General features: G+C 36.0%; 3 protein-coding genes across 4 annotated transcripts in view; all 3 read right to left on the reverse strand.

Annotated features, from left to right (window-relative positions):
- LOC139496451 (mothers against decapentaplegic homolog 6-like) overlaps positions 1-1,541 on the reverse strand; it is a 32,957-nt gene extending 31,416 nt beyond the window's left edge. The window contains exons 1-2 of one of the 2 annotated variants that reach the window (XM_071285067.1): positions 993-1,541; positions 401-862 (exon numbers count right to left, since the gene is read on the reverse strand). In XM_071285067.1, coding sequence (XP_071141168.1) covers positions 401-794 — 394 coding nt within the window. In that variant the 5' untranslated portion in view covers positions 795-862; positions 993-1,541. Of the gene's footprint in view, positions 1-400 lie in introns of both variants that reach the window. The other variant, XR_011657662.1, reaches the window with a different exon arrangement.
- Positions 1,542-10,001: 8,460 nt separating this feature from the next.
- On the reverse strand, positions 10,002-10,691 carry LOC139494661 (uncharacterized protein DDB_G0287625-like). Its single transcript, XM_071282823.1, has one exon. It carries the CDS (start codon positions 10,689-10,691, stop codon positions 10,002-10,004), a length of 690 nt encoding a protein of 229 aa, XP_071138924.1.
- Positions 10,692-11,039: 348 nt separating this feature from the next.
- On the reverse strand, positions 11,040-11,894 carry LOC139494662 (uncharacterized). Its single transcript, XM_071282824.1, has one exon. It carries the CDS (start codon positions 11,892-11,894, stop codon positions 11,040-11,042), a length of 855 nt encoding a protein of 284 aa, XP_071138925.1.
- Between the last annotated feature and the right edge of the window lie 669 nt (positions 11,895-12,563).

A 12,563-nucleotide genomic window follows, 5' to 3' on the forward strand; every position in this document is an offset into this window, starting at 1 on the left:
CTGTTTGTAGCCCATCATAACTTTTACCACACTAACACCATCCCCCTTTTTTCTACAATAAACATTTCCCCCAGTTACACTGATGTACATGTATGGCTCCAAAGATACAACTCACTTGAAAGGGTCATAACTTTAACAACATGAACACCAACCCCCCTTTTATTCTACAAATAGCATTGGGTACCCTTTACTACGTACTCACTAGAAAGAATCATAACTTTTACTACATGGACACCAACACCCCCCTTTTTTCTACAATAAACATTCCCCCTTTGTCTGTGTGTAGCCCATCATAACTTTAACGACATGAACACAAACCCCCCTTTTTTCTACAATAAACCTTCCCCTTTGTAGGCCCCCTGATTTGGTTTATAAGTTTATGGAATGTCTGTAGAATTACCTGACTTTCGGCTCCAATGATAAGGGTTACAACACACGTAAACATCATCGTCAACAGTCTCACAGAACGGCATTCTCCGAAGTTCTGAACTCTCTGATATGTCCGACCATCTCCAGATCTGAAGGCACAGAATATGAGGTTCAACACACCTCCTCCCGAGCCGTAAATCTCCTTTAGGTAACAACACACACCCTGAGTGTTCCTCGCCTTTACTCTCCACACTTTGTATCAACATTTCTAATTGTTTTTCTTTTAATCTTTTCAGTATTGATTGAGTGACTGATTTTTTCTCTAATTCTTCTGGATTGTTTTCATCCGAACTCTCGGTTTCATGTTGTGCGAGACGACTTTTCCACAAGCGCTTCACGTGGGAAGACCTTTTAGAACGGAACATAAATCGTAAACAAGCCACATTTGACTCTTTGTTATTTACTTCTTAAAAAACAATATTATACCGAATACCTTGGCGAGAACGTTGTTGATGAATGGAGAGACAGTAGATGTTCTTTAAAAACAATATTATACCGAATACCTTGGCGAGAACGTTGTTGATGAATGGAGAGACAGTAGAAAACAATATTATACCGAATACCTTGGCGAGAACGTTGTTGATGAATGGAGATACAGTAGATGTTCTAACGGTTTAATTAACACTGATTCTAATGAAAATCACATTTTGTGTCACAATCGTATAGGTTTGTAAACACTGCTCGACCTAATTATCTCAGCAGGTGCCCGTTAGATCAAACTGTTAATTAGCATTAATCCGATAATTACAACAACTGTAATTGATGAAGCTCCCGTCAATTAAATATACAAACACCTTTGATAATTATGGGGGCTCTGTTACACAAAGTTTAACACACCTTCCGTAAAATCCAAAACAGGTAAATAAATAAGAGAATTCCGTCACTGAAAAATCTCCAAATTCAATTTCGTGTATTGATTGAACTGTCGCATATCATGTTCTAATCCATTTTGCTTTAAAATGACCATAATTCATAACAAATATTAGAATTTCGTGTTCAAAACATTGCAATCATAGCTGCTTTGACCTGGGTTAGTCTATTGTTGATCGAGGGGTGCAAGGTCAGAAATCATTTACCTGTACGGCCATTCATTGAAATGCATCTGTTTACACTTCGATTTCTGTGAATATAAGTATAGATTTTACCCAAAAATTATAAACTTTGGAACTTCAGGCTTTTTATACAATTAATTTCGTATTTTTATTTTGAAAGATTCATTTTCTGCCATAATTAATAAAATTGTGTAAACTACCTACAAATCTTTAACACAGTTAGTTATTTAGATAACGGTCCGGTTGATTGGTCAATTACAAGCACGTGATTCGTCTAGACTTTTTGGCGCGGGTGTATGTCGCCAGTACTCGTTGCTTAAAATGTTTTATCAGATAGTCCGTATAATATTTGAAAAGCACTCTATTTGACAAGATTTCTTCGGGGAAACAATTTAAAATAATTTTAAAAGACAACTTGATGACAGCAATGATATATTTCATAAAGATATTAATCCGACTCCACACTTCATTCATAACGCTATGTTTTACTTCAATGAAGTCTCGTAAAAAAGGATAATACTATATACCTGTAAAAAAAAAGTGTGAAAAAGAAGCTTTTTATATTTCACACATATAGGCCTATTAAAAAAAACAATTTTACATTTCTAAAAGTTTTATGTTTTATATAACTATTTATATAATTCAGATAATTATTTATTTTATGTGTTTCAGTTTCATAATTTTTTCTCGGTTCAATGACGATGAATATATTGATAGCCGATTTCATTCGTTTTTTTAGACCGAGGAATGTCGCGTTATTCGAAATGAATCACAAAAAATATTTTTGTATATTTGCGGGTAAGGGCACGAATTTCGAATTAAGCCGTAAAATGGGGGCGGGGCTTATATATTAAACCGGAGTGCAATGGTATAGAGCATAGGCGGATCCAGGGGGTAGGGGTGGACCGGACCCCTTTTCGTGGGAAAAAAATGGTTGATTAAATAGGGAATCACTGAAGCGTAACTGGAGCCCCCATCTTAGGTCAGTCAGCGTCCCCCTTTTACAAAAAGTTCTGGATCCGCCACTGTAGAGATATATATGCTAGAACGCCAAGTTATCGAATGACACTTGTAAGAGGAGGATTCAAACAAACGCGACTTTTTTTATTGATTGGGATTGATACCACGTGATTGATACATAGATACGGCGTTTCAAGTTCAGTTGCGGATCCATGATCTGTCAGTGGCGGATCCAGAACTTTTCCTAAAAGGGGGGGGGGGGGGGCTCTGACTGACCTAAGGGGGGGCCGCCCCAGTCATGCTTCAATGATTCCCTATATAATCAACCAAATTTTTCCCACGAAAGGGGGGGCCCGGGCCCCCCCAGGGTTCCCCCCTGGATCCGCCTCTGTCTGTGGTTAGTGTAGTTTGCGAATTAATAAGGGACACCACCACCGCTTGTTGTGCTTGGGTCACATTTTTACGTTCTACTAAAACTTGTAAAATGCGTTGTTCATGTAAATAGGAGCCCATCGACAAAATTTACATAACAGAAGGACACGAGTCAAAAAATGATAAAAACGTACTAATAAGCACAATTTTCCTTGGGACCAGAAGGGGCCAGTAAAGGAATTTTGTCTTTGCTTGTTTGAATAAATAAATTTTCGTCAAAGATTAAAATAAGAAATATTCTAGATCCGCACCTAGTCAGCGTAAAAATATCTTTAAAAAGTCAGATTTTAGGGGGGGGGGGGGGTGTATGGAGCTTAATGTTAGGTTAATGCATAGAGTGTTAAGTAGTTCAATTTCTAACGTTGGTGGGTTTTTTTCCAATCAAAGACCCACTTTGCACACAATTCACGCTCGAAATATGAAATCCAGCATTTTGATTGGTTGATTTTTGAGTACGAGCACAAAAACAGTCGGTGCATTGTGGTAATTGCTCATAGGTGTCATTTACCAGGCGCGGAGCCAGCATTTAAAAAAGGGGTGTTTCAACGATATATTCCCATATAAAGACAAAAGTTGTAAAAAGGGGGTCGAGGTATTGGAACCCCCTTTTGTGGATCCGCAAATAATAACTATTTTACTATTTGTATAATCAAAAAAACCCGAAGGAATAGCAAAAAGCAGGGGGTTAAAACAGAGCTAGCTCCAAGAAGAGGCGCTAGGGGTATATTTGTTAAATAATATTTGTTTGTGCTTTAAAATTCGTAAAAAGAAAATTATACAACATAGAAAACAAAGTAATTAAGTAAGTGGGGTCCATGTCCCAAGCAACTGTCGTTGTATTTGATATCCAATATATTTTTTTTTTATGTCTGTTTCATATTTTATTTTAGAAATTCACACTTTTAACTAAAATGAGAATTTAAAAAAAAACAACACCGTCGATCTATAATCCTGTAATCTATAATCCTATAATCTATAATCTATAATCTATAATCCTGTTATTATCCTCAAAAACTAATTGCCTGTCGGAGATGGCCGTTTTCTGAAACACAAACTATTGGATTTTAATGGCTTGATTCCGACGCCTAGTTAACATAGATTGTCAGGGTGATAGATAGCCTCGGCTGGACAATACAGACATGAATTGTCCATTATTTTAATCAAACTGACCAAACAACTCGTTTAGTATCGTTTTTCTATATTTTCTCCGACTTTCAGACGACCATTGAGAAAGTTAGATGGAATTGGCGCCAAATCCGATCGTCTGTAAATTTATGCACGCGCCAACTGCCATGGGATATCAAAGATCAAATAATATAGAAAATTTGTCAATACTTGATAAAATATCTGAATACCACCTAGAATAACAGTTATGATATAAAATTTGATAACTTTTACAAAATGGTTGAGCAAATGAAATGTAAAACAAAACAAGGCGACAAAATTGACAGAAAATTTGATGGTATCAACTTTAGTCTGGTTTATACATAATTAATTGTCTAGCTTATATTGATAGGAAAAATTACACATTTTTAATATGATTTATCAGATCGAAGTCAAAGGGACGCAACTCTACGTTGTTATCGTGTACTGTTAAACAGCTCAACTCTGAGCATAAATTAAGTCGCTAAACTTCAGTTCAATTGTATTGCCATTAACTGATTAACTATATTTCTAAGTCCGATCACAGTACTAATTTTCTGCATCGTGCAGATCTAGATTCACATTTCAACAACTGCCTCGTCAGTGATGCTCGACGACAACATATTTGAAATGCAAAACCTAAAAAAGCTATTAGGAAAAACTAAAAACTATTAAGTCTAAAGGAATCATCCGAATCAGATCAATACGAGAAAATCTTATACCTAAATACTGGTTCCTGAAATGTTGATACCCCCCGCGGACATCTCATGTTCTCATGCCATAAAGTACCGAAGTACTGGCTCCTGGACGGTGATACCACCGGGACCATCAATATACTAGCAAACAAATATCAATTGACATTTCTAATTTTTACACAAATTTAACACAGAAAATATTAATATGATTGATATTTAAGAAAAAGTAACGAAAAAATAATGTCTTGCAGAAAAATGGGGAGCAATTTATTTTTTTGGAAAAGGGGGGGGGGGGGATCACCTTTTTTTTTGCTTTTCCCCAAGTAAACCTATGATGGTGTAAAATTTTGATAACAATCCTGTCATTTGGAATTTGAAACTAATAAGATATCTTTTCATTTTCGTATTTATTCAGGAATCGGATAAAAACCCAATCATTAAATATTTAAAAGTTTATAGATGGTAATGCATTGATTGTAGATTTAGGAAGATAGCTTAACGAGTGTCTGTCGCCTGCATCTGACGCGATTAACGCGAGATAACACGAGAATGGCATTGCTTGATGACATCTCCTCAATTCAAATTACTCAAAAACAATTTTATTTGTTGCAGATTTTCTATATGGCGCCATTTATATTGTACAATAGGTTATTGCAATGGTTTCTGTCATAATCACTTGAAATCAACGTAGTTGAAACGAAGACAATATAAATGTATCGGTCTAATTCATATATATTTTATATATATAATACAATATACATATATCGCGATCGGTTTAACAATTCTGGGACTATTATTCTAACTATACAGTTAAAAATGTAATTTTCCACATTAATATATATAAATTAGAGGAAGTAGTAATTAACCGTTGTTCATTTTTAACATTTTTTTATTCGAGCGTCACTAATGAGTCATTTGTAGACGAAACGCGCGTCTAGCGCACATATAAAGTTTCAATCATGGTATCTATGATGAGTTTATTCACATGTTATAAATACAAGATGAAGATATAAATCAATTAAAAAAAAGCAAAAAAAATAAGGAAATCACATAAACAATAGGCGGATCCAGGAGCCCTTCCCGGCCCCTTTATGGGAACAGCTTTGTTGATTATACAGGAAATCAGTGAAGCATGACTGGAGCGGACCCCTATAAATGAAGTTAGTGGGCTCCCCTTATGGACTCTTTTTGGATCCGCCACTGTTAACCCTATAAGGACCTAGACCAGACCTGTCCACAAGGTACTCGTGTCGTTCCTTCCTTTATTTCCTCAATGAACAACACAATACAATATTACAATATGGGGCACAATACAATTCTTTTTGATAAATGGCCCTGTAGGGATTCAGATCAATCCATGGTTTCGGATCATTATACCCGATGTGCTACTGTTGTACCTACATCATCCATAGATTAAAAATCAAAAGCATTATGTGTGATATGTTTCAAATGATTTCCTATGAGTGATGGCGTGTAAGAAACTTGACCAGTGATGTGGCGTTAGAACTCGACAATTGATGTGGCGTTTGTAATTCGACCAGTGATGTGGCGTTTGTAATTCAACCAGTTATGTGGCGTTTGTGATTCAACCAGTGATGTGGGCGTTTGTAATTCGACCAGTGATGTGGAGTTTGTAATTCAACCAGTTATGTGGCGTTTGTGATTCAACCAGTGATGTGGGCGTTTGTAATTCAACCAGTGATGTGGAGTTTGTAATTCGACCAGTGATGTGGAGTTTGTAATTCGACCAGTGATGTGGCGCTAGAAATTGACCAGTGATGTGAATTAGAAATTTGACCAATGATGTGGCGTTAGAAATTTCACAAGTGATGTGGCGCAAGAACTTTGACCAATGAATCGGCGTAAAAAAAATGACCTGTAATTTGGCGTTTGAAATTTAACAAGTGGTGTGATAATCGAAGTTTTACCAATTATGTGGCGATACAAATATGATCAGTGATGTTGCCTTAGAAATTTCACCAATGATGTAGCGGTAGAAATTAGACCAACGATGTAGTTTAGAAATTTGATCAGTGAGTTAACTATCTCAATATAAAACCAAGAACACAGTCATACCATTGTGATATTAATAAAGTCATGTATGAAACGAGTGACCGGTGAAAAATAATGTTATTCCAATTCTTGTACCAATGCATACACACATCATAAACTTAGTCTTCTGTGCACGATTTATCATTTTTTTCGAGTAAGTTTCGTATAATCGTCATTTATTTTCAATCAGTCAGTGTTGATATGAAAATATGGCAGGTAATTAAAGTTCGTGCTTTGAAGCCGAAGTTTAACGATTGTCACGTGTTTGTTAACAATCAACAAAAAGCATGGATATTGAGCACGTTTTTAACATGTACAATCAGATACTTATAGTTTATTTTAAGGATATCCATGCGTATTTCGATCACCGGATTTTTACGAGCAGTGGCAGATCCAGAAATGTTCATAAGTGGGGGCCCATTGACTTCCGAAGAGGGGGCCCCGCTCCAGTCCCGCTTCATTGATTCCCTATATAAGCAACTTCCTGGAAGGTAGAAGTTAACATAAAGTACACTTCTTCTAAATACGAACAAATTAAATAATTTTCTTCAGAAAAAAAGTATATGTACATAAGTTTTATAATGAAAACTATCCATTGAGTTATAAAAATTCATATGCATTATTTTTTTTAATTTGAGGTTTCTTATGACTTTAAGCATGTTAAGCGTGCAAATTAATAATATAGAAGTAAAAGCAATCATGCATGACCCATTATTTCGGACATCGACGTTATTTTGTCTCATTGGCAAGCATACTACGTTTGTTGTTTTCTTTCTCAATAGAAAGCAGTTTTAAGATCTATATATAGTAGGGTAAACATGGTAAAGCATACCAATATATACATGTTCATTCCTTTTTCTTTAAAAAAAATGCCGTCTTTTTAAAATATTCCTTTAAAAAAAATCCACACGTACACCCTAACACATGCAAATTCCTCCTGTTCTTATTTCACAGATATAAGAGTTTGCTTTTCATTTCGGTAGGTAATGATTGGTGATCAGGAATAGGTTTCTCAAAAAAATTACGACTAAGATTGGTGTCAAGTCAAGAACCAATCAGTATACTTACGATCAATCTTAGTCGTAAGTTTTTGTGAAATCGACTCCAGGATATGATACAAGACTGATTGGGTAGAAATAACCCTAATGAAGAGCTTTGGAGAAAATCCAGGCGACACAGTCAACTACATGTGATTAATCATAAAAAGCAACATATATGATATACTGTAAAAAAAAAGAAGATGTGGTATAAATGATTGCCCATGAGACAACCATGACAACTCTCCACAAGAGACCAAATGACACAGAAATAAACAACTATAGGTCACCATACATTCTTCAACAATGAACAAAGCCCATACCGCATATGCAGCTACAAAAGGCACCGAAATGATAAATGAATTCAACATTATAGTATACAGGTATACTGGATATAGTTTTCTCAAAATAGAATGCAGTCAAATATAATTTGAAAATCGACTTTGTCATGTTCGTCTCATTTCATAATTCTTATGTTCATATTAACGAGGCCCCTCATGGGGGGGGGGGGGGGGGTCCTAGTAATCACATAATCACCATTTTTTGCCAATATAATCACATAATCATTAAATATTTGCTGATCTTTAGTAATCAAATAATCATAAACTAAAAATACAGTCCTAGGTAATCAAATAATCATGAAATATTTGGCTTAATAATCAAATAATCATTAAAAAAACGGCCAAGTAATCACATAATCAAAAACCCCATGAGGGCCCTCATTAATAATTCAAATAATCAGTACTTCACATTTTAACAGTTTAAATGTTTCTTGAATCCGTGAAAAGTTTATGATTTTGACGATTTAAATTTTTGTACATGTAGATAATCCGCACACTTTCAGATTATCAGTCTGTCCGCTATTGTACATATATATACACCACAGGAGTTTGAAATCCTATCAATAAGGGGGTAAAAATATACCAAAGTCGACTCTTGGAGAGAAGCTCTACTCTGATAGTCGACTTTGGTTTATTTTTACCCCCTTACTGATAGGATTTCAAACTCCTGTGATAACACAAACAAAATTTCATGAATAGTATAGCACCAGTAGTTTTTTTACATACTTGTATTGTGTAATGTGAGTGAAAACATTTTTAAACTTTCACACTAAACGGGTGTTAGTTAAAGGCTGACATTGTAACCTGAACCACAAATTCACAAAATAAATGTTTCTACATGGAAAATATTCACTATTTAAGACTGTCCAACATGTCCAATGTTTGATTCGAAAAGTTGCCAATAACGTTTTTCCTCAATACCACATTAACCATGTTAACATGATTAAACAACAAATGAACAATGAATATTGCGAATATAGCACTTTTGAAATGTGAGTACTTAGAACTGTCACAACACGAATACTAGTACCACAGCACAACTCAATTCAACTGAAATAATCCTAGTTCATTTTAGCTATCAAACTTAATAAGTGTTTTTTTCTCAACATTTTTATGCACCATAATCGTGATAATGTACACTTGTCTATTGAGAATATTTACCAACGATTTTTTCCGAAACATCTTTAAAAATGTTTTGTAAAGAGATTCCAATTTCTATTAACATTCTTAATTGTTCGGCGGTATACTTGGATTGTATCATCTGAGGTCCGATAGTTTGAGGTCTGATAGTGTTATCCTGTGAGCGGCCTATGTAACAAATCGTAGGTAGTTTGTTGGTCAATTTGAATTTGACATTTCCTTGAGTATTTTGTGTTTTAGTAGCATTGAGCGCTATTGTTGTTGTGTCAACACATTTTTGTCTGCTCAAGTTTTTGTCATAATGAACAGAGGTCAAGGTCACAATCCTGCGATCAGTATTAGTTTGACTACTACACTCATTTATGTCTACGGCGCTTTTAGTCGGTTGTAAGTCGACTGATGTGATGACGTCTACGGCGCATTTAGTCGGTTGTAAGTCGACTGATTTGATGACGTCTACGGTCCTTTTAGTCGGTTGTAAGTCGCGGACTGATTTGATGACACACTCATATTTCTTTGACGTTCTTAGCACGGATTGATCATTGGTGTGCGTCTGATCGGCATTTAATCTCGATGCACAAGAACTACTTCCGGGTGTACTGTTTATTTCATTTGGGATGTCGGTTGTTTCATCGCTATCGCTTATTGATATAACCAGTGGCAGATTGGTGGTTATAGCCGCGGAAGGTTGAAAGGATGTAATCACCTTAGGTTTTGACGTCACAGTGGCCAGGTTGGATTTTTATTCAACGTCTTTTTGGTTTGTTTACAGACAACAGCCCGCTTCTTCATTTTCGGTTTCGTTTTTCCGGCTGCGCATGATGCACTATTTCGTGCGTAACTATCCTGTTTAGATGAGCGAGACGGTGACGAGTCGCAACTTGAAGAAAATTCTGTAAAACTAGATCTAGACATGGATCGATTGTGTGATCTGCTTCTGGATCGAGAATAACTTCGGGAATATGTTGAACAATCATCGGAATACACAGAATATCGATGCATAGTGTAGTAAGGATCGGTATATGGATAGTCTCGAAGTGGAAAATAGTCATAGTCATAGTCAGAGGTAGACGAATATGAAGTAAACGAACGAGATGAAATACTATCCGAGCATGAATGTCTTCTTCTCGATGATCGTGCATATCGGAATCTTGAATCAGAACGTCGGCGTCGACTACGAGATCTTGAATCAGAACGTTCGCGTCGACTACGAGATCTTGAATCTGAACATCGGCGTCGACTGCGAGATCTTGAATCAGAACGTCGGCGTAGACTACGAGATCTTGAATCAGAACGTCGGCGTCGACTACGAGATCTGGAATGCAAGCACTGGCTATCACTAGAACTGCTAAAAGTATCTTTGGAAGACGATTGGCGACGTCTTAAATTTGAGCCTGAACGTCGGTGCATATATCGTCCCCTTGAATGTGATCGACGAGATACAAATGTTTCCCTGGAATATGATCGACGATTTCGATATCGTTCCCTGGAATATGATTCACAATAACGGTTCCTTGAATATGATCTGCGATATCGTTCTTTAGAATATGATCTGCTATATCGTTCTTTAGAATATGATCTGCTATATCGTTCTTTAGAATATGATCTGCTATATCGTTCAGTAGAGTATGATTGACTTGATCGATAGATGTTCCTTGAATATGAGCGTTCTCTATCTCTGGAATAAGAGTGTTTATAACGTTTTCTTAACGATGAAGACGACGATTCCGAGAAAGACGATTCAAAACTGCTAGATGATTATGAACTATTCGAATGTGAGCCTCGGTATGAGCTAATGGAACGACTCCGTATTCTCTTACTATGAATGTTTCGTACAGATAAGCATTTCTTATTTTTGCCCAATGCAGTACACGTTGTAATCTGTCTCTGTGTGCCTTTGTCACAGGTAGAATCACTTTGTTTAGCAGGATTATCGGTACTGTTGTCACTTGTTTTTGATGTCTGTTTCAAATTTAGTTTCATATCGATTTTTTTTCGTTTTATAATCGTCTTTTTCACCTTAACGATGTTCACAGACTTTTTATCAGTTTTCTTTGATTTTTCGTCACCTTTGTTCACGTTGTTGTTTTCGTCCAAAATAATTGTTATCAAGTTTGAATTCGCTGCCGGTTTCTTTCTTATGCCAGACGCATAAGTAACTGGGACTTTCTTAACTTTCTTAACGTCGTCCTTTTTCAAGTTCACTTTGTTTTTATTGGTCTTTGTTAAAACAATGGTCCTTTTCTTTCCCTTTTTCACTCCTGTTACTTTGGTTTTAGGTTGCACTGAACTGTTAACCGTTTTCTCCATGCTGACACTTTCACTACTTGTAGACGTCCTAGTATTTGATCTGTCCAATGTTGTTTTCTTTTTTGCAAGTTTGTCGGTCAAAGCATCATAAATGTCAAAAGTTTGCTCTCTTTTGGAAACCGCCTTTTGCATGTTGAATTTCTTCCTATTATTCGAATCGCCTTCCACACATTTTACACACTCGATGTTATTATTTTGAGTACACGCTACATTTGTGACATCGGTAGCAGAAGCAGACGTATGCACGCGACTTTTCCCATCACACACTGCAGACCGCCTGCCGATACACACTTGGATGGACATTTCATAAGATAACAGTAGCCGAAGTCTAACAGCGAATTAAAGTGTTGGATAATCCTAATTAATCCTATTGGTAAAGTTGACGTGCATTCTCGTGATATAAATGTCATTTTATGACGTTCGTGAACACCATACTCCACAATATTGTGAGGAACAACAAAGGGAAAAATTAACATTCCTCAGTGAACTTTATTTACATACATGTACATGTACATACCTGACCATCTGGTACATGTACATCGGACCATTTAAATGGCCACATTTATATTTCTCATTATTACTCATTCATTCATTCATATCTTTATTTCCTCTTTACAGAGATTACATGAATTATATAATCATGAACAATACATTAAAACATTAATAACAGAACATATAAATGATAAAGTTGTGAGAAATACGCAATATTTACATATAAATGAAAGTGATCAGTTCAAAAGCAAAAGAGTTTATATCGCGTGCTGTCGATATTACATGTGCTAGCATTATACTATATTGTTCAATTGACGATTGTATTCGGATGCAGATTTTGTTACATGGATGTAGCAAAGTCGCTTGAATGACTCTAAGTCGGGATCACTAAGCATGGTTGAAGGGTTTTTTCCTAGACAGATTGTATATAAGGAATCATCATCACATTCACTTAGTTCAACATAGAGGTCGAGACAAAAG

Source organism: Mytilus edulis, chromosome 11 (genome assembly GCF_963676685.1).
Source record: "Mytilus edulis chromosome 11, xbMytEdul2.2, whole genome shotgun sequence".
Lineage (NCBI taxonomy): Eukaryota > Metazoa > Mollusca > Bivalvia > Mytilida > Mytilidae > Mytilus > Mytilus edulis.